This window comes from Ranitomeya variabilis, chromosome 3 (genome assembly GCF_051348905.1).
Source record: "Ranitomeya variabilis isolate aRanVar5 chromosome 3, aRanVar5.hap1, whole genome shotgun sequence".
Classification (NCBI taxonomy): domain Eukaryota; kingdom Metazoa; phylum Chordata; class Amphibia; order Anura; family Dendrobatidae; genus Ranitomeya; species Ranitomeya variabilis.
Genome location: NC_135234.1, coordinates 517951167 through 517974040, shown reverse-complemented (window position 1 = coordinate 517974040; position 22874 = coordinate 517951167). Strand labels below are relative to the sequence as shown.

The window sequence follows — 22874 nt, the reverse complement described above, 5'->3', positions numbered from 1 at the left end:
ATAAAACAGATTGAGCGTGTGGGAACGGTGCTTTTGGTGGGTACCCAGTGTGTGCTACAGGAGAAGATTGACTCCCTCTCTGCTGACCAACGCCAGTTGACAAGACCACATTATAGCACTCCATCCCCCACACATACAGACTGTACATCCCCCGAGACCAACTCCTCGACTTTAACAGCACTAACCGGTCAGCACATCTGACATCTTCTGCCCCTCTTGGTAACGCTGGTCCACCATTGCACGTGGTTCGTGGGGGTGAGACTGTGGTCTCCAGTCCGGGACTTTGTTCATTTTTAGCCGTGCAGCAGACCTTTCCCCATTCAGCACCTACTTCCAGGATCACAAGACAACGTGAAAGAAGATCAGGATACTTAGTCGCCGTACAGAGACAGTGCTATACTTTCCTCCAGGACTGGCTCAGAGACTTCACGCCCCACCTATGGCACCATCATGGGATTTTCCAGCCACCATCATCCAGGAACCAGAGACTGAAAAGTTATTTCACTTGTTGTAGTTACTGTATTGCTATATGCACATTGTGGGCCTGTATGTTTACACCCCCCTTACTCCCTGCGTGGAGTATTTACTGTTGAGACATTTATATATATAAAATCTGTTAACTCTTGCTCTGTCTCCTGCTCGTCACTGCATCCCGCGTTCCTGCTAGTACCTTACACACACACACACTGATTACAAGGAAACGGGTCACAGGTGGGGATGGTACCTTTAGTAGCCATTCAAACCCATTTGTGTCAACTTCTGTGCATGTTATCAGGCCAAAATGACCTGGGTATATCAACTTTTGATCAGGGTCATTTGGATGTTTTGGGTTGTCATTATGATTTAAAAAGGAAAAACACAGTAGTTTGACATTAAATTGCTTCACTCAATCACTAACCATGAGTGGAGAAAAAGTTTTGGTGTTATCATTTATATTCTCTGAAAAAAGGCCAAGAAAGCAAAAATTCTGCCAGGGTATGTAAACTTTTGAACCCAACTGTATCTCTGCAATGGAAAGGTGAGATGTTACAAAAAAAAAAATTATTTGGCTGTGCAGCCACTATTACTTTTTATGTTCAGTTGTTCTGTAAATACTATAGAGAAGAAGGCATTTACTATTGTTTGTCTTTTTCCTCATTCTCTTCCATTATTTCGCCCAGATTATTTTTGTGAGGGCATGGGGACACTGGGGTATGTATTCGTTGGGCACCAATACAGCCTGTGCTGTGCATGAAACAACTTGGAAAATGTGCTGCAGATTTTTATCCAGGGGCACAGTCAGAAATACAGGCTGTTATGCTCGGGTCAGTAGAGTCATCAGTCAGTCTGACCATTGTGATACGATCGTCATCCATATTATATGACCGTTTGACCGGATTGTTTTGCGTGCAAGCACATGCAGTGGATGTGCCTTCAGTGAACATTCTGTTATAGAAAAATAACCACAGAAAATTAATGCTGTAGAGAATATCTTGTATATTGTTTGTCAATTTGTTTGATTTTCCTACTGGCTCCATGTTTCAGTCTTTAATGTTGCGCTATAATAAACAAAATTAAATTCTCTACTATATTAGGAAAAGTCTTTAAATAAGGTACCCAATTCATGTTCTATCAAATGCAATATCTGCTCCTGCTATCATATCACCAAATAAATTTAACACTTCATTTAGCTTATGAACACATAATTAGAGAGCTGAAGGCCCTTTTCAAGACTAAGATAATGATGACTTAGAACCCTTAGAATTCTGTAGGTTCTATAGGCCGTCAATATCAAAAGGGTGGGGCTCGAAAACCTGGCTTACACTAATTAGCTGTTATTAGGAAGAACACTGTTTATGGAACTAGGCCCCATAGCTCGGTATATTGTATATTGGCCATACTATGAGTATTGCAGCTTTGCTTCCATTGAAATGAAAGCAATCTGAGCGGTAGCACCCAAGATAGACCACTGTAGAGTTATTGACGATGTGGTTTTCCAGCTTAAAGCGGTTGTTCAGGTTTGGGGTATAAGTCTCCAGTTACACTATATGACTGCAGGTTTGTGAATCTTCGATTAAATGAAGTAATTACAGTATCAACACATGATTGCCAGGATCTTTTCTTCTTGACTACATAATGTGACTGCAGATTTGCTCTTCAAACCTGGAAACCCCCTTTAAGCACTTTGTATTTCTGGAGGCAGTGGGACTTATGTAGTAACAGCTGATCAGTGATAATGCCAGGTGTCAGACTTCTTTGGACCTGATTTTGATAACCGGCCCTGGAGATGGGACTTCAACCGTTTTGTTCTGGATCACCCCTTTAATATTTCTGGATAAGTGAGGCTGGCGATGGATCAGTGAGGCTGGGGGTTAATCAGTGAGACTGGACGGATGAGTGAGGCTGGGGATGGGTGGATCCGTGTGAACATCTTTTTCATGCAGAGAAAAGCTCCATGTAATGCTGCAGTTCCCACCCTGTCTGAACCCCGAGCGGTGCTTCCTGGGAATTATAGTTCTCGTCATTCCCAGACACTGAGCAGTGTGACGAATTGGACTTCAGTTCCCATAAACCAATGGGCCTCTCCCTGCTTCGCAAAGACGACTCCTTCCCCTGTTGTGTGGCGGATCTGCGGACACGGCGGGCGGGAATGACAGCCCCGGTAACCTGGAGGTATCGGCGGTGCAAAACGTGGCGGACACCTCGGTGCTGCAGAAACACATCAGGAACATTCTACATCAGGAACATTCTATGTTTTTACTATTGATGCTGCATAGGCGGCATCAATAGTAAAAAGTGAAGCGGTGTTTAAATCCCGCCCCAATGTCGCTGATTGGTCGCGGCTGGCAGCGACCAATCAGCGACGCGGGATTTCCGTTACAGACTAACAGATGGAAGTACCCCTTAGACAATTATATATATAGATATAATCTGCTCATCATGTCCTGTATTGTATAATGAAGCACATTTATGTACATATTTATATACAGTCATGGCCAAAAGTGCTGCCATTCTTGATCCGGAAAATGAAGGATTTCACCCAGAAAATTATTGGAATTACATATGTTTTGTTATACACATGGTGTATTACATCAGGATTTGCTGCGGATTGGACGCTCCAAACGTTACAGCATAGTGGATGGGATTTTATGAAATCCCGTCTCCACTATTTGCGCACGGCCGCATCCGGCGGCCCTGCATTTCCATACATGCGGCGCGTCTTTATAGACCAAAACATGTCTATTTATCTTGCGGAGACGCTCCATCTCCGCAAGATAAATACCACAATCCTATGTATAGGATGCGGTGATTCCGCGTGTGCAAAGGGGGGCGGCGCTTTGGGCGGAGTGGGGTATCCGCTGCATCCAAAGCGCTATGTTTGCTGACCGTGGAAACATACCCTAACACCTCTTAGCTGATGGATCTGCCCACTTGCCTAAAAAAACAGAACAAGCGGAGATTTAATGAATAAAGCACAAGTTATACTGAATACTTTCCCACAACTCTATATATCAATCTCAGCTCCTCCTGTTATGCGCACATCTATCTGCAGATTAAAGTGCATTTCCAATGTGATAGTTTCCCTTTAAGGTGAGATGGACAACAGCCATTTTATTTGTCAGTACACACTCTGTTCTTTGTCCTTTTAATATGTACACGAAGCAAATAAAGAATATCTGAATTCCATGGGACAAATTGCATAAGACAAGCAAACACTTTTTTTTGTGAATTTCAATGCTCACGGGTACATGTGCTGTATACTGCAGTTATACATCCATAAGAAAGCGTTTTGCCAGTAAACAATTAGTAACGTTATGTGCCTGCAGCTCAGGGACTGTCCAGGTTACTTTCCAGTATTTTGTATGCAGAGCAGGAATTTCCTAATTTCCCTTGCAAGCTGCAGCTTGAACTCTTGACTCTTTTTGTCACATTTGACGCCCAAAAGGAAATAAGACCATCTCAGTGAATAACACATCATGGCTGGGAAGACGTGGCTCATACTTCTCATATCTCTACCTGTCGTACTCCTTAAACCTGCGGAGAATGGTAAGAGATTGTCATCTGGTTGTGTGCGTCCATGTCATCTAGATGAATATTCCGGAGAGCGTTAGTTTTGTGGCACGTACTGGTTGTTATAAAATACATAGAAGTAGAAAGTATTGAGCCGGACATGATACAAGTCTGCTCGGTACCTGCACAATTACTGAAATCCAGTACACTGTTTATGTCCAGTAATTACTAAACTTAATTTCTAAGGATTAGTGAATTTCTAGATGAAGGAATAGATAATATTTGCCTTTTGTGGTCTTGTACTCCTCTACGTCCATTGTTGCTGCAGGCAGTTCACAGTTTTGCTCTTTCTAATGTGATCCCAAGCATTGCTACTTTAGAAAACTGAGATAACTTTTATATATGATAAAGCACATGCTGTATTGTATGCGGGAATGTTTTATTAAATCTGATGTCTAATAATAATAGAATATCCCTGTGATTCATAAATTAAAATCTAGTGTTATTGCCACAGAAATAGTGTGATGTGGGTATACACAAATCAAATTCACTAAAATCACTAAACTACTTTGAGCTTTTAATCATTTTATGTCTCCAAAAGAACCATTAGATGCTACAATGTGCAATAATGTTACATTTATAGGGGCTGTATGCTTTCTCTGAAACACGGAGGTCTCATTATTGGCAGTATAAGCCTATTTTAAGCTTGCACCAAAGCACAGTCGACTACATTTTGGTGCCCCCCTCAAATAGGTAGATACTGCGGAAAATGATGTCCGACATAACACAATGCGACTCTGTCTACATCATCACAGTCAATGACCCCGTCAGCAGAAATGTTCGAAATCCATTTTCCGGGACTTTAGCCATAAACCCTGATGGAGCCATTGGTAGTAGGCTAAAACCTAGTGTGCACCCCTACTTCTTATTCAGAGCTTTAAAGTTTAGCACAAAAAAGGAAGAAACACTAACCGATATCATATTAAAGACTCATTCGGACATCCATTGGTTTTTTGCATGCAAGAAAATACAGTCCATTTTAAATCAGTGAGCTAGATTCGATTTTTATTCATTTTTGTAAATGTGTATTTATCAGCCGTGTGGCATAAATTATTCTCACATGCAAAAAGAAATACATTTTGTTGTATGCAAAAAATTTTTTTTAAAGCTTCTCTTGCCTCTAAAACAGTAAAGAAAAGACAGCACTAGGATACATGGAAGGCATTATTCATGGATCCATTGATTTTTATGGGCCAATTTAACCAATGACTCGGATTGAAAACAGACATGTCACTGTTGTTTTTGTGGACACTTGGTGTGTACACTTCCTTGTGGATGACACTAGATGCATGTTCTAGCTGTAAAAACAACCTGGATAGAATATATACAGAAAACATGGAAGTCTGAGTGAGGAAAAATAAAATAGGTAGAATTTCAGCTATGTCAAAGTCTTTGGCTGAATTTACATCTGCTCTTCCATGTAACCCATGGCTGGATCCATTGTATGACAGGTACCAGTCGTATTGGACAGATTCCGTTCTAGAATAAGGTTCAAGAATAAGTTTAGAATAAGTTTGCATGATGGCCTATTCTTACTTTCATCTTTTCGGTCATTGGTCTTCTTAAATGGGCCAAGAGGACCACTTGGGCCTTCTGTAGATTCCTGTGCCAGGTGCCACTGTAACCCCTACACCCATTATAGTTACCCCCATGGTCAGCAGGGCCTATCTTTTTGAAACCTAAATACATTTTAGTTCCCATGTTACTCACTGGTTGGTGGAGTTGGAACATTACCTGTTTCGCATCTATATTCAAAAACTATAGAGGCTGATTACGGTAAGTAGTATCTGATGAGACTAGCTCAGTGCCTAAATGGCATGGAGAAAATTTGATTATGATCTGAACAGGAGAGAGACTTATGCCAGTGATTTTAATTTGTTTGCAAGGTTGTGCGATGTGTTTGGAATTATTAGTGTGTAATACAATAATGCTGATTGTCATATCTAAATTTCAGTTTTTGTGACCGAAAATGAAGCAAATGGCATTCTAAAGAGGTGGAAACGTGCAAATAGTCCATTTGAGGAGTTTAAAAAAGGGAACCTGGAAAGAGAATGCTATGAGGAACAGTGCAGCTACGAGGAAGCTCGGGAAGTGTTTGAGAATGATGAAAAAACTGTAAGGACAACATTTTTCAATGTCTATAAAAAGAGCTGGGGACAGGCATCCTATGCACCCGAAGTCCTGGCATGTATAGTGTCTATAATCTGAGTCAGTATATGTTTAATGCTGTTAGGGGCCTGTGAGTCCTGCTGCCGCCTCTCATGCACGAGGATTGATTTGTTGTATGCTAGCTTCTCCTGCATTGCTTTGAAATCACCCTGTCCCTAGAGAGCAAGATCCCCCCCAGCTCAAAATCTTCCCACCTTCAGATCTGAGAATGAATGGTCAGCAGAAGGTAACAAAATGTAATTGTCGATATGTCTGAAGATTCACAGAAGAGGTGGCTTTGCTTCCCATAGAGACCAAACATACAGGTCCTTCTCAAAAAATTAGCATATAGTGTTAAATTTCATTATTTACCATAATGTAATGATTACAATTAAAATTTCATATATTATAGATTCATTATCCACCAACTGAAATTTGTCAGGTCTTTTATTGTTTTAATACTGATGATTTTGGCATACAACTCCTGATAACCCAAAAAACCTGTCTCAATAAATTAGCATATCAAGAAAAGGTTCTCTAAAAACGACCGATTACCCTAATCTTCTGAATCAACTAATTAACTCTAAACACATGCAAAAGATACCTGAGGCTTTTAAAAACTCCCTGCCTGGTTCATTACTCAAAACCCCCATCATGGGTAAGACTAGCGACCTGACAGATGTCAAGAAGGCCATCATTGACACCCTCAAGCAAGAGGGTAAGACCCAGAAAGAAATTTCTCAACAAATAGGCTGTTCCCAGAGTGCTGTATCAAGGCACCTCAATGGTAAGTCTGTTGGAAGGAAACAATGTGGCAGAAAACGCTGTACAACGAGAAGAGGTGACAGGACCCTGAGGAAGATTGTGGAGAAGGACCGATTCCAGACCTTGGGGAACCTGAGGAAGCAGTGGACTGAGTCTGGTGTGGAAACATCCAGAGCCACCGTGCACAGGCGTGTGCAGGAAATGGGCTACAGATGCCGCATTCCCCAGGTAAAGCCACTTTTGAACCATAAACAGCGGCAGAAGCGCCTGACCTGGGCTACAGAGAAGCAGCACTGGACTGTTGCTAAGTGGTCCCAAGTACTTTTTTCTGATGAAAGCAAATTTTGCATGTCATTTGGAAATCAAGGTGCCAGAGTCTGGAGGAAGACTGGGGAGAAGGAAATGCCAAAATGCCTGAAGTCCAGTGTCAAGTACCCACAGTCAGTGATGGTGTGGGGTGCCATGTCAGCTGCTGGTGTTGGTCCACTGTGTTTCATCAAGGGCAGGGTCAATGCAGCTAGCTATCAGGAGATTTTGGAGCACTTCATGCTTCCATCGGCTGAAATGCTTTATGGAGATGAAGATTTCATTTTTCAGCACGACCTGGCACCTGCTCACAGTGCGAAAACCACTGGTAAATGGTTTACTGACCATGGTATTACTGTGCTCAATTGGCCTGCCAACTCTCCTGACCTGAACCCCATAGAGAATCTGTGGGATATTGTGAAGAGAAAGTTGAGAGACGCAAGACCCAACACTCTGGATGAGCTTAAGGCCGCTATTGAAGCATCCTGGGCCTCCATAACATCTCAGCAGTGTCACAGGCTGATTGCCTCCATGCCACGCCGCATTGAAGCAGTAATTTCTGCCAAAGGATTCCCGACCAAGTATTGAGTGCATAACTGAACATTATTATTTGATGGGTTTTTTGTTTGTTATTAAAAAACACTTTTATTTGATTGGACGGGTGAAATATGCTAATTTATTGAGACAGGTTTTTTGGGTTATCAGGAGTTGTATGCCAAAATCATCAGTATTAAAACAATAAAAGACCTGACAAATTTCAGTTGGTGGATAATGAATCTATAATATATGAAAGTTTAATTGTAATCATTACATTATGGTAAATAATGAAATTTAACACTATATGCTAATTTTTTGAGAAGGACCTGTAGTTCAGTGTTTGTTTTATTGCCTGCTATGTGCAGACGTCTCACCATCTGTATCACCATGACCTATAACTCCTGCTTCAACCTCAGTGTTCCCTCATTAGTGCCATGAACAGTACCCTGGTAGCAGTGATAGCCACAATGCAACCATACCAACGACATACCCATCACGGCAGTGACAGCCACAGTGCTCCCCTCAAGAGTCACAGAGACAGTAACTTAGTGTCATTAGCAACAGTGCCCCTTGTTAGTGCCCTCTATTAATGCCGTCAATGATGGTGTCCCACATTAGTGCCAGGAACAGGGTCTTCTATAGTGCCATGAGACATACTGCCCCTGGATTATGTCACCAGCTTCAGTGACACTTATTAACATTTACTTGTTCCAACTATGAACTACTCCACTAACAGAACCTGTTACATCAACTATATCCTGACAGAATTGGCTTAAATTTCATTGGCACTTTGTTTGGATTATGTATTTCATCATTAAAATCTACAGCAAGTTCTTTATTGCCACTGATTTTTGTGCTGGAAAGCTGCAAATTATCTTGTGATATCAAATTGACCACACACAACAGTAATCCAAGATCCCGCTCCATATTTGTCTTGCAATTATTCTAACAAATCCACTATGTAAAATCCACTGGTGTTACTGACAGCTGGGTGCTGTGCCACGTAAACATGTCCTTGGCATTGCTCCCTGAAAATCTGGACTGTTTGGAGCAAATTTTGGTTTGGTTTTTTTGCAACAGCTATTAGAATATTCTCAGGACAAGTATAAAATGATCTGGCTGGGAACACATTGTTAAACCAGCAGCATGATCCCCTAACAACTGCAATTAAGGGCTGTCCCACACGTCCAGATAATTCCGGTACCGGAATAAATCGGTACCGGAGTTATCCGTGTCCGTGTGCCTGGGAACTCATGGAGGCCATACGTGCGGCACACGTGTGCCGCCCGTATGGCGAGTGGGTACCACACGGAGCGTGTGGTACCCACTCTGCATGGTGCTGAAGCTGCGATTCATATCTTCCCTGCAGCAACGTTTGCTGCAGAGAAAATATGAAGAATAGTGTTTAAAATAAAGATCTATGTGTCCGCCGCCCACCCACCCCCTGTGCGCCCCCCCGCTGGTCAGAAAATACTTACCCGCTCCCTCGCTGCTTCCTGGTCTGGCCGCGGCTTCTCCTGCATGCGGTCACGTGGGGCCGATCATTTACAGTCATGAATATGTGGCTCCACCTCCCATAGGGGCGGAGCCGACTATTCATGATTGTAAATGATCGGCCCCACGTGACCTCATACAGTAGGAGGCGCGGCCAGACCAGGAAGCAGCGAGGGAGCGGGTAAGTATTTTCTGACCAGCGGGGGGGCGCACAGGGGGTGGGGGGGCGGCGGACACCTAAATCTTTATTTTTAACACTATTCTTCATATTTTCTCTACAGCAAACGCTGCTGCAGGGAAGATATGAATACCGGCTTCAGCACCATGTGGGGGGGACAGCGCTTACTGTAGCGCTGTCTCCTGCACGCACACGGACCCCAGACGGAGAATGTCCGTGTGAGGTCCGTGTTTTACGCGGACCCATTGACTCTATTGGGTCCGTGTAAAACGTGCGCTCCCACGAACACTGACATGTCTCCGTGTTTGGCACACGGAGACACGGTCCGCAAAAAATCAATGACATCTGAACAGATGCATTGATTTTTATGGGTCTACGTGTGTCAGTGTCTCCGGTACGTGAGGAAACTGTCACCTCACGTACCGGAATCACTGACGTGTGAAACCGGCCTAAGGAAGTAACATGAAGAAAACGCCCAGAGAATGATAAACTAGATGATGCCCAGAAGCTGGAGTACTAACTTCAGAGTTTATAGAAAAAAAATCTTTTTTATTAATGAAACAGAAATATAACAAAAATTGCACAGTATAAAAAGAGGTGGACAAAAGAAGATCTGAAAAGCCCCGAGGGTTAGCAGGCTATGGTCATGAACAGCTTAATTATATAGTAGCATTGCTGTAAATGATGTACACTATTAGCAGCCATTTCATGTAAAGTGCTTACCCATCATAAAGTGCCTGTGCAAAATCCTGGGGGAGAGTTTTTATAAGGCTACTAAAAACAGTATATTTAAAAGGGTTGTCCACTACTTGGGCAACCCCTTCTCAATCTGTGTTTCCTCCTTCTAAAATAAATACACCTATACTCACCTCCGGTACTGACGTCGTTCCAGCGGTGTCGGCACTATCTCTCCCGGCAATTGCATAACAGTGTGACGTCATGCGAACCCTGCGGCCAGTCAGTGGCCAGCTTCACTTTCCCACACCATTGTACTAATCGCTTACACCCGGAGGAAGGGAGCGCTGCTGCTCTCTCTCTTCCTCAGGATGTATGTGATACGTCTGAAGGCGGGGACTGTGTAACGCCAGGCTGTTACATGATGGAACGGCATCGGTACAGAACATGAGTATAGGTGTTTTTATTTTACAAGGAGGAAACATATGTATTGAGAAGCGGTTGTCCGAGTAGTAGACAATTCCTGGAATGACTACAATCATATATACCTAGAAGATGATATTTTTACTCTTTGTGCTGCTTAGTTGACTCAAATATAGTTGCATATGTTAACATTTTACATTGTGTATTCAACAGAGAGAATTTTGGAGCAAGCACATTGGTAAGTATGTCACAGATACGGAAGCAGCAAGGTTTGAATAGAACAAGTTTTACTCAATTCAAAGAGGGTAGAAGCTTGGTGGGACACACTGTATTGTGGCGCTGGGTTACACTTCCGGGATGAGGCACACACATTGGCAGTTACAACAAAAACTAAACTCTGGTTATGAATTCTTCACGTCAGATTCCTGGTAGCCCATCCTTTTGCTCTCTGTGAGATAAGCCGTTACCAACTCCTCTTACAGCAGCTCTATCATAGAGGAGAAAGGAGTTCTCAGCACAGCTGAGCGTTCCTGAGTATGGGAGACTGGTTTCAAATTATGGACTATAAACTAGACAAGAAAAAAATATTCCAGGCTCCAGGCCAGACACCTTCTTTTACTTTCCTCCCGGGTTCCATTTTGATTCTTTACACCATGGCACACAGGAACCTAATCCCGGCAATATTATTTGGTTGTATGCCGCACCCGATTCTAAGGAGGATTGCAAGGAGGATAAATATTTTCACCCACTGTCTACTGGATCGCTCCAATAGATATCAGACAAAAGAAAATAGTAACGGTTGTTTAAAGGTGGCAGATTAGAGGTTGGACACTAATTCTATACATTATAATATCTGCCACTGACTTCCATGCTGATGAAAGCTTAAATACTTGTTAACGTAAAACACCGATAATTATACCAAATGCTATGGATAGGTTCCCAATACTGGGAATAGGATTTTTGACGTGTAAAATATCCAGCATTAAGTTACACATTACCGTTTCAGGAATTGTATGATATAGGCAATTAAGAGTAAATGGAAATTAACCCCAAAATGCTGCAATTAAAGTATTTTTTTTATATTTTAGATGGTGATCAGTGTTCACCTAACCCTTGTAAATATGGTGGGTCATGCAAAGATGGAGTTGGTGAATACACGTGTCTCTGCAATTCTGGTTATGAGGGTAAAATATGTGAAATAGGTAAGTCTTGAATCCAACCGACTCTTATTGAGATATACTGTATTTTACCTTGATTTGTACACAGTCACTACATAGACCTGCTATTAAGATAAAATAGACAAATGTATTTAAAATTCTCATAAAAAAATTAAGTGCAGCAGAAGGATGTGGCAAGGAAGGAGGACATCACACAATTAGCAGCACCATTCCAAACAATATATGGTAAAATGCTATTCAATGGATACAGTCAACTTTTCAGAAAATATCAGTATGGATAGTTAAAAAAAAAGTGAGAAGATGCTTACGAAGCCTTGTGAGAAATTAAACTGTAAACTATGCATGGATGGAATACTTCTGTGCAAGAAATGGAATAGTCCACATGCTTATGATAGCGCTAAATATCAAAAATTTGCAAATGCCATAAATCAAAAAGTGAATCCAAAAGTATTGTCAGGACATTGCATCTCAGTGCAAAAGTAGTGCATGGTATGACGAATGAATAGAACCCATAACCCAAAAGGAGACATACATTAATTAAAGAAGTTGTCCACCACTTTTCTATTTAAAAAAAAAGACAGCAATGTCTAAAAATAACCATAAATATATACACCGTGTGCAAAATTATTAGGCAACATGTATTTTGATTAATTTTATTATTGAACAACTACAGTTCTACCTGTCAATCCAGAAGGTTAATAAATCTGAATATTTAAAAAAGTAAAAGTGAGGTTTTGTCTTTCGTAGGAGAATATCTGTGTGCATAATTATTGGACAACCTAGTGTGTAGAATTATGAAGAACGTACAATTTTACATCTCAATTGTTTATTTTCATCTGTAAAGTGAGAATATTAACCAAACAATTCAAAATGTCCAAAAATACATTTCTGACATTTAATATATAAAAAATGTATCAGTGACCATTATAGCCATCCTTCTTTTCAATAACAGTCATCAGTTTCTTAACCTGTTGACGGTCAACTGGCAGTAGGTTTGGGAGTTGATTTTGAGTCCATAATCAGCCCAAAAAGGTCGAACTACCTCATCTTTAATAATACCAGCCCAGAGCAGAACCCTAAATCAACCTTGCTGACATCAGAGTAAAAATGGAAGTCTGTGCCCATTACTGATCCAGGAATAGGCCCATCCATCTGATCTGTCAAGGTTCACTCTCATCTCATCAGTCCATAAAACCTTTGAAAAATCTGTCTTCAGATATGTCTTGGCCCAGTCTTGACTTTTCAATTTGTGTCATTTTCAGTAGTGGTCGGGTATCAGCCTTCCTTACCTTGGCCATACCTCTGAGCACTGAGCACCTTGTTCTTCTGAGCTCCCCAGGGAGGTTGTACTTCTGGAATATGAGAGCACTGGGGGCTTCCTGGTCGCTTCATATTTGATTCTTCTCAACGTTTTTGCAACCCTGTTAACTATTTGAAACGTTTGGTAGTTCTGTGCTTGCACCCCAATATTTTAGCAATTTCAAAAGTGTTGCATCCTTTTGTAAGAGTTCTAACAATTTTTCACTTTTCAAGGTCAGGTAAATGTATTTTTGGCCCATTTTGCATGAGGAAAACAAGCTGCCTATTAATTCTGCACACCTTGATAAAGGTCCCACCCTCCCTCATTGCACAATGACACATCACCTGATTTGCTTCATCCAATAGGCACTGAAGTTTATACAGCTTGGAACTGGAAAATCTGCATATAAAAAAGATGATATGGTCAAAGTATTCACTTGCCTAATAATTCTGCACACATTGTATTCACTTGCCAATTTATGGAAAATTGTATGGATCTTTGAACTTAGAACATAGTTTATTCCTGTCCTGTACTATTATGATGTGCTGTTTCCTTGCTACATTTTTGCCACAGTAATCATTCCTTTGGATAACAATTACTAACGTTTCTACACAGTTTGTATTTGACAATCAATTATTTGATAATATTACTAAAAAATTGTCATAAGTCTACATTATTGGTGATCACACTGTGCGTACTTTAAGGATGTGTTTATGTGGCGATTTTTGGAGGTTGAAAAATTCAATGAGTTTTTCAAGCAGAAACCACTTAACGAGATGCTCCTTTTTATTTTTAATTGGAGGCTTTTTTTCCAAACTTGTTTCCTGAAGCCGCTTAAGGGTATGTGCACATGACGAGTTTTTAATGCCGGCGTACCTACATTCTTTTGCTAGAGGAAATTGATTTAGGAAAACGTTGGCAATTTTTTCCTGAAGCGTAATTTTTGGATGTCTATCATGTAGTCTTTTTGCAGTGGCTTTGCTGCTGCGTTGTGCAATGCATATTTTTATTCTTTTTAGAATTCATCTTGTGATTTTTCTGGCAAATTACGGAGTGTACCTGCCTGAAAAGCACTTGTGCCCAAACTCTTAAAGACATTTTTGAACTGTTCTTTTTTTTTTTACACTGTATTTTCCAGCCTTTTGATTTGACAAGTTTAGAGCAGATTTGAAGAAGAACATGCCTCAATGAAATGACATACGTATCTCTTCTTTTTTCTGCTGTTTTTCAAAATCTCATCACAAAAAACACTCCAACTCATCTTGTGAACTACAAAGTTAAGTTTACATTGAACTGACCAGAATGAGCATGTTTTTTGGTGATACACATGATATATTTATCTGCAAACCATTGGCAAGTCCAGATGAATTTCATGAGACTCTGCCGAGAACTGTGATGGTCATACGCAGAAGATTAACCACAGATTTTACTAAAACAAGCTGTATCTATTAATGGTCTTCAGATTACTATCTCATGCACACCTAGAAGAGGTACTTTATGCATATATAAATATACATTTGTGAAATTATAGCAACATTAATTACAGTACATATCTAGATTTTTTTATACCATTTTTCAAGTTAATAAAGTAAATTTCTGAAACTCACTTGTAATATTATAAGGAGGTGACAGAGGCCGTTATATGCCTCCCCCTCTTTGCACCGTATTCATATTAATTGTGTGCGGTTTCCTAGAGTTTGTTACTGTTAATGTGTTCATGTAATGCTGGTATAATGTGTATGCACTTGTTGATATGTGTTGTGTATAAGTTTAGGGATAGCATAGGATAGTAGTGAGAATAGGTATAGTTATCATAAGGATTTTTTCCAGGTGGGAGGAGTTAAAGATGGAAGTTGTGTAGGGCAGTAGTATAGTGATGGGACTTCCTGGTTAGAGGGCAGTAATCATGCAGCATTAAGAGAGGACAGTCCGATAGCTGTGGGGGTGATGCTGCTAAGGCATGAAGGGACCCCAAGCTGAGTGCCATGCAGGCAGTCACCAGTTTAAACGGTAACCATTCCAAAGATGATCCGGGACCTACGGCCGGGTCTAGGTGAAGCTAAGACGGCAAGCCTTTTACCTTTTCCTTCATTGAAACCAAACAAGGGGAATGGGAGAAAGCTGGTGGGCCTAAAGGCACAGACGGGACAGGGATTGTCCAGGAAGAGTAGTGATTGCCAGGTCCGGACAGAGATTGTCCAGGAACAACAGTGACTGCCAGGACTGGAAAGGGATTGTCCAGGAAGAGCATTGATTGCCAGGACGGGACAGGGATTGTCCAGGAAGGGCAGTGATTGCCAGGACAGGGGTTGTCCAGGAAGAGCAGTGATTGCCAGGATGAGACAGGGATTGTCCAGGAAGAGCAGTGATTCCCAGGACAGGATAGGGATTGTCCAGGAAAAGCAGTGATTGTTGGAAGGCAGGGAGAGCCCTAGGAATGTTGTTATGTATGCACTGTGCCACTTCTGTATTGCAAACCCTGTTAATTAGTAAAGTTGAACTGTTGGGCATTAACATTGAGTCCAGAGTTGTTTGCGAGACCCGTGGATCTGGAGCTGGAGTGACAGAAGACAAGGGTACTCCGGCAATTAATGTGAGTGTTCTGGTGCGCACATTGCACACACCGCAGAAGGGACATTATTACACTTCATTTGTGGGGTGCCAAGGTGTGGGAACACTACAGTTCGTTGCAATGACTACCACCCTGGCCGCCTTACAAAATCATGACTGACCCGTGAGTCCCACTGCTTGGTAGCCATTCTATGACTAGTAGGTTATATGCTAGGAGGTTGTCATTGGGTTAAGCGGAACATGGCTATCTGAGCAAGCATGCTTTACACTAATCGCTGGATCCACTAAGCTGTTCAATAGCTCATATATACCTGAACGAGGGCAGTTGTATGGAAATGATAGTAATATTGCTCACACTTACATTTATATTGTTTCCAGTTATAATAAAGATGTGCAGTCTGAACAATGGCGGCTGTGAGCAGTACTGCAAAGTGGAAAACCGAGATGTTGTCTGTTCTTGCACCACTGGATATAAGTTGGGTGACGATGGAAAATCCTGTGTCTCAAGTGGTAAGAAATATCAATCTTACTCACTTTCTAAGTTTTCACTGTAAATAAATGCATTTTTTATTCTACCCTCAATAAGCTAACAACCAATCATTCTATAAAGAAAAAAGGGTTGTATAGGAATAGAAAAAAATGGTTGGCTTATTTTTTGGGAAACAGCACCACTATTGTTCTTGGTTTGTTGTCTGGTACTGCAACTTTACCCTATTCCAAAATTAAATATAATGGTGGTTGTAGGAAAAAAGTCAGATTCCACTTTTTACACAGATAACTCTTTAAGGTAGTTACAGGTGATAGAAAAATTGGTCTTTCAGTTACTCTGGTGAACACTATTGAATACTGTTTTAGAAGAAGATTGAGTAAGATGGAGACAACTCAAGATGGAGTAAATAATTTCAGACTTTATTGAAATGCATTAAAACAGTGATAACATGAGGAAAAATGCATCGATCGGCATATAGCACATACATGTTTCTGGTGCATCTTCGCGTAGGTGCTACATGCTGATTGGTGCATTTCAATCTGGAATTTTTTACTCTGTCTTGAGCTAGATCTCATCTAATATACTTAACCCCTTACCGACATTAGGAGTAATAGTAGGCCCATGTCGCACTCCCTCCACTTGATGTGGGCTCCGGCAATGAGCCCACATCTTTCCCGGCACATGTCAGCTGTTTTGAACAGCTGCCATGTGCCTTGAACAGCCGCTGGTGGAATTGCGATCCACTTGCGGCTATTAAGCCGTGAAATGCTGCTGTCAAACGCTGACAGCAGCATTTAACATGCATTTCTGGAAATCGCGCCGGAAATCCGCCCATCGGTGACCCCCATCTTGTGATCGCAGGTCACCAATGAGATGGCATGACAACCAGAGGTCTCCAGCACACTTCTATGTTTGTCATTGCCGGATTGCTATGAGCGCTGCCCAGTGTAATGTCTGTATACTCTCTTTTGCTTTCCCTTTGCCCAGGAGCTGTGGTATGATCCGACCATGTTCCTGTACAGTCAGACACAGCCATTACACAGTACACAGCAGGGGTACATTTATAAGATTATCTCAGCACAGGAGCATTTTTCAACACATCCTGTTGTGGAAAATATTATTCTAAGATCTATATATTAAAATGTACTGTACTTTGCTCATGGGAAAACCCCTTTAACCGTTCAATGTTTATAGCTGTGGCTATATTCTGGGCTTCGGAAACCAAGATAAAAGAATTAAAGGGGTTATGCACTACTAGGACAACCAAACCCTTCTCATATCACACTCTTGTCTCCAATAAAACAAAAAAAGCTTATATTCATCTCCTGCGCTGCCATCGTTCCCGCGGTGTCAGCACTCACGATCCCAGGGGCCCGGCGCCCAATCAGCGCTGGCGTCACTGTCTCCGTCTCCTGTTGAGTTGAGCATGAAGAGGAAGTCCAGGCTGCTGCTGATCCCTGATTTCCTCTTCATGTTCAATTTGACCAAAGGAGGGGTCAGTGAAGCCAGTGTGGATTGGCAGCCTGGCTCACACATCATAACAACCACACAAGAGCCCTGGGACCGCTAGTGCCAACAATGCTTGAACACTGCCAGCACGAGAGGAGGTGAGTTTAAGCTTTTTATTTTACTGGGGCCAAGTTTAGGTTATGAGAAGGAGTTGTCCAAGTAGTGGACAACTTCTTTAAGGACTTGTTGCACCTATAATTCACCCTCATGGTATTTTGCCTTAAACTTACTCAATCTGCACTTAAGTACCACTCCTTTCCTTTTACCTCCTATTTCGCTATTAGGATCAAGGAAATAAAGGGGAGTAAAGTAACAAAGGATTTACTTGTAGTTTACAACCATGAAGTTACATAAACCTTTATCGGTGCTGTATATATATATATATATATATATATATATATATATATATATATATATATATATAAAAAAACCTGTGTTATACATTTTTTTAAAAAGGAATTGCAAAGCTGCTGCATTTCTTATTTTAGATGCTTTGGAGCAGAACAAAGATTCCAGAATTGTACATCTACGAGATTACAGGGCCCCAGTTGAAATTAATATTTTTCCAATGTATGCATTATTTCAATGAACACTATCTCAATGCTCCCTTCTAACAACCTTTTATGTTGTAGCTCAATAGCCTTATAGCCACTATTAAAAGCACAGAAGAATACATTCTGTGTAAGGCTATGTGCACACGTCCGGAATTGCCGCGGAAATTTCCGCGGCAATTCTGCAACTGTGCTGCGGGTAAAACGCATGCGGAATTGGCATGCGTTTTCCCACTAAACACTAGCGTTTTAGAAGTGTAATTAGCTTTCAGAATGCTAGCGTTTTCCAAGTGATCTGTAGCATCGCTTGGAAAACTGATTGACAGGTTGGTCACACTTGTCAAACATAGTGCTGCCTATGCAGCATCAATAGTAAAAAATCTAATGTTAAAAATAATTTTAAAAAATGATGCTCCCGTTCCCAATAATGCCTAGCGGCAATGGCCTCAGATGATGTAGCGGTCTCGCGAGACAGCACGTCATCACAGGTCATTGCCGCAAAGCATCACTGGGACTGAAACCATCGTGAGGAGCGGGAACGCTGCGAGGGACGACGAAGGTGAGAATATCACGATTTATTATTTTAATTCTTTTTTTTTAACAATTATATGGTTCCCAGGGCCTGGAGGAAAGTCTCCTCTCCTCCACCCTGGGTACCATCCACACATGTTCCGTTTACTTCCCGCATGGTGGGCATAGCAAGTAAGCGGATCAATGCATTCCTATGTGTGCGGAATCCCCGCGATTCTGCATAAAGAATGAACATGCTGCGTTTTTTCCAGAATGCGATTCTGCCACGAAAAAAAAAAGGCAACATCTGCCCAAAAATTGCGGATTGCATTCTAATAATAGGATGCTTAATGTTTGCGTTTTTTTCGCAGTTTTATCGTGAAAATAACGCGAAAAATCTTGATCGTGTGCGCATAGCCTTAATGTATTCTCTCCTGCTCTAGCTGTGAAGTACTAGTATAACTGTGAAATTAAATTGGGTGGATATTCCCATTTGTGCATTTCTCTAATTTTATAAATCTTGACTGCGTGTTACAGAACCATATCCCTGCGGGAAGAGAACTGCCTTCAGAACTAAGAGGTCAGCACCTGAAGAAAAAGAAAATCGTAAAAACCATATAGATAGTTCTCAGATTAGCATCCCTACTAACAGTCCTGGTGACTCTGCACCACTCAATGAAAATGTCCAACCTGACTCTGCATCACCCAAAGAAGATGTCCAACCTGACTCTGTTCCACCCAAGGAAGATGTCCAACCTGACTCTGTTCCACCCAAGGAAGATGTCCAACCTGACTCTGCATCACCCAAAGAAGATGTCCAACCTGATTTGGTGCCACTCAATGAGGATGTCCTTCCTGAACTGTCTTTGTATGAATCAGAGACATTTGATAACCCAAATGAAAGAATTGTAGGTGGAAAAGACTGCAAATTTGGGGAATGTCCATGGCAGGTAAGTGATAAACAATGTGAAAGAGAATAAATTAATATTTATACAGCACAACTATTAAAGGGAATATGTCATCAGGTTTTTGCTACCTAATCTGAGAGCACCATAATGTAGAGGCATAGATCCTGATTCCAGCAATGTGTCTTTTATTGGGCTGCTTGCTGTAGTTTTCTTAAAATCACTGTTTTATCAGCAAGAGATTTTCACTGGAGGACTAATTAAGCTGCTGCCCTGTAGTCCTCCATACTCATGAGCTCTGTATAACTCCACCAAAACCATTAGCAGTTTTCTGCCTATGCGCAGTGCACACAGAAAGCTGTCAATCAGTGGTGTTGGCGGCATTATGCTAATCTTAGCATTCAGAGAACTGGAAGATCTGCAAAAGATAAAACAGTGATCTCATCAAAATCAAAACTGCAGCAGCCAGAAAATTAAGTAATACATCTCTGGAATTAGGGTCTCTACATCATGCTACACTCAGATGGAGTAGAAAACAACTGACAAATTCCCCTTAACAATGGGTACACAACCTTTGGAGTCCTGTGCAGGGCTTTATTCAGCATATAGTTAAATGTGTGGATACTCACCTGTAGTCACCCGCCGTTCGCTGCAGCAACCGGTGATCGGCTATGGATCCACATGGATGTCACAGGAACATTGAAGCTTGTGATTGACTTCAGCGGTCAGTTAACTGGAATAACAGGTCATCAGAGAAACATTTCACTACTGCAGACAGCAAAGTAATTGATTCTTGAGCTGGGGCAAACCACTGGAACAAACTTTTTTTTTTTACATAAAAATAATAATTAAAGAAACACTCCTCCCATCAAAGTTTTTATCCTCTTAATATATTGCAGTCATCATATTATACAGCACTGTGTACTTACAATTGCTCATTTTGTCTTTCTACCTAGCTAATTGTTCTCTTTCTCTGCTCAATGTAGAAACAAGAGGTCTCTTGTCCCTGCAGAAATGATTCTCCTCTCCACTTCCTGACCCAGCTGCTCCCTCATCCCCACCCCAGATACTTTTTCAGTGACTCATGAGTCATGCAGTGAAAATTGACCTCCTGTTTCTACTTAGAACTTAGAAGGATTCAGTTAGTCAGTTTTTAATCACATGATGTCATAGACCTATTGGAAAACAGAAGAATTAGGTGGGTAGAAAGGCAAAATGAGCAATAGTAAGTACACAGTGCTGTATAATATGATGGCTGCAATATATTGAGAGGATAAAAACTTTGATGGGAGTGATTCTTTAATGTCTTAGAATTGTTTCCTAACATTGGATAACCCTTTCTCAGTCAATTGGTCTGAGAGATTTCTATGGCATGTCTAATTTACATTAAGGTTAGGATAATCGCTTTGAATAAAAAAAAATAAGAAAAAAAACCTACTAATCATTTCTATAACCCATAAACATCTAACATATAATCTGGTAAATCAATGCAGGCTGTTTTGTTAAGTGAAGATAATGAACCATTCTGTGGAGGAACGATCCTGTCCAAGCAGTTTATCCTGACAGCAGCTCACTGCATGAATCAGACAAAGTACTTCAAAGTTATCGTCGGTGAGTGTTCTGGGGAATAAATCGAAATTTAAAGGGGCTCAGCAGGAATACAAAGACATTTAAGTGAATGGGACTGAGCTGTGATACCACACACAACATATGGACAGTTTTTGGAAGAATGCTCAGAATAGAACACATTAGTGCTTATTACGGATCTCTACCCAATCAACCTCTTTGGCTATAGAATATTTTTATGGATTACCCTAAATAATCTCTATTTTTGCCAATTTAAATGGCTTTAAAAAGCAAAGCTGGGGTTGTGAAAATGATCACACAGCTATGTAGAATGTTGGTAACAAGCAAGCAATAATCTAATATGTTATCTAATAATACTACAGGATACTTTAATAATGACAACGGGATAAATATTATATTTTGCTAATTAAACTTTGATTAAGAGACTAAAGTCTGCTTTGCGTTACAACCAGGCAATACTAACTGGATTTTGTTTAATTTTACAGGAGAGATGAATACACTTAAGAAGGATGGTGCTGAGTCAATACACAAGGTGGACAAGATCATTATACACCCCAAATTCGTCCGGTTGACCTATGACTTTGATATAGCTGTGGTAAAGCTGAAAGAGGCCATTAACTTCACTGATAATATCATTCCCGCATGCCTCCCTGATCCTGATTTTGCTGAAGAAGTCCTGATGAATGAGAGGCAAGCAATGGTGAGCGGCTTTGGACGTCTTCATGAGCGAGGGGCTCAAGCTACAAAGCTGCAGAAGCTTAATGTACCCTATGTTACCAGGCAAACATGCAAAGAATCCAGTAGGTTCGCCATCACAGAGAACATGTTTTGTGCTGGCTATGACAAAGACGTAAAAGATGCATGTCAAGGAGACAGCGGTGGTCCCCATGTCACCCCATACAAGGACACGTATTTTGTGACCGGGATTGTTAGCTGGGGAGAAGGATGTGCACAGCAAGGAAAATATGGGGTGTACACAAAAGTATCCAGATTAAATAAATGGCTTAAAGGGGTATTGAAAAAACATCAGTAATTTCAGGAAAACCCCTTCAAACGACTCGGCTCCATTGAAGCTTTTTCCAATATACTCCATAAAATAACATTTTAAGATGTTACAAATTCGCAAAAGGTCTCTTGAAAGTTCACACTTGCAACAAGCAAAGTTAAAATATGTTTATAGCAATTTTAATGATTACAGTACTTTACTTTTTAAAGAGTAACATAACTTTGATAAAACTTTTGTAAATGTCTACAGACTTTCTACCGAATTCATACGTTCCTCTGAGCACATGCTCTGTCAGTGGGGTCTCAGGACTTGGAAATGCACTGCTCTGCATTGTATTCATGGACCTAAATAAATAAATAAATATATATATGTATATATTTATATATATATATATATATATATATATATATATATATATATATCAGAGGCGTAGCTAGGGTTTCAACTTAGGGGGGGCGAAACATCTGAGTGGGCCCCTAACCAGTTAACCTTGATTACAGTTACGGTTGCACACTGTAATTGTGAATATAGTGGAACCTCAGAATATGACCGCTCTGTTATTGAAAATAAATCTATATACAAACACGAACATTGATTTTACCGCCATATTGTGACGATATGCAACTTTGATGGTTGCAATACTCTGAGTGCCCCTATAACAATATAATGCTTAAGTGCCCACTTTACATTT

At 40.9% G+C, this 22874-nt stretch overlaps 1 protein-coding gene across 1 annotated transcript; it reads left to right on the top strand.

Annotated features, from left to right (window-relative positions):
• Window positions 1–3766: 3766 nt before the first annotated feature.
• On the top strand, window positions 3767–22428 carry F10 (coagulation factor X). The gene is made up of 8 exons (XM_077296967.1): window positions 3767–4026; window positions 6005–6165; window positions 10790–10814; window positions 11665–11778; window positions 16004–16135; window positions 19223–19635; window positions 21084–21201; window positions 21663–22428. Exons 1-8 carry the CDS (start codon window positions 3957–3959, stop codon window positions 22208–22210), a joined length of 1581 nt encoding a protein of 526 aa, XP_077153082.1. The 5' UTR covers window positions 3767–3956; the 3' UTR covers window positions 22211–22428.
• Window positions 22429–22874: the final 446 nt, after the last annotated feature.

Excerpts from the sequence above, each read along its gene's own strand:
- F10 (XM_077296967.1), top strand. The coding sequence starts at position 3,957 with ATGGCTGGGAAGACGTGGCTCATACTTCTCATATCTCTACCTGTCGTA. Across the intron at positions 4,027-6,004 it reads CCTTAAACCTGCGGAGAATG|TTTTTGTGACCGAAAATGAA; the intron begins GTAAGAGATTGT and ends TCTAAATTTCAG. Across the intron at positions 10,815-11,664 it reads ATTTTGGAGCAAGCACATTG|ATGGTGATCAGTGTTCACCT; the intron begins GTAAGTATGTCA and ends TTTATATTTTAG.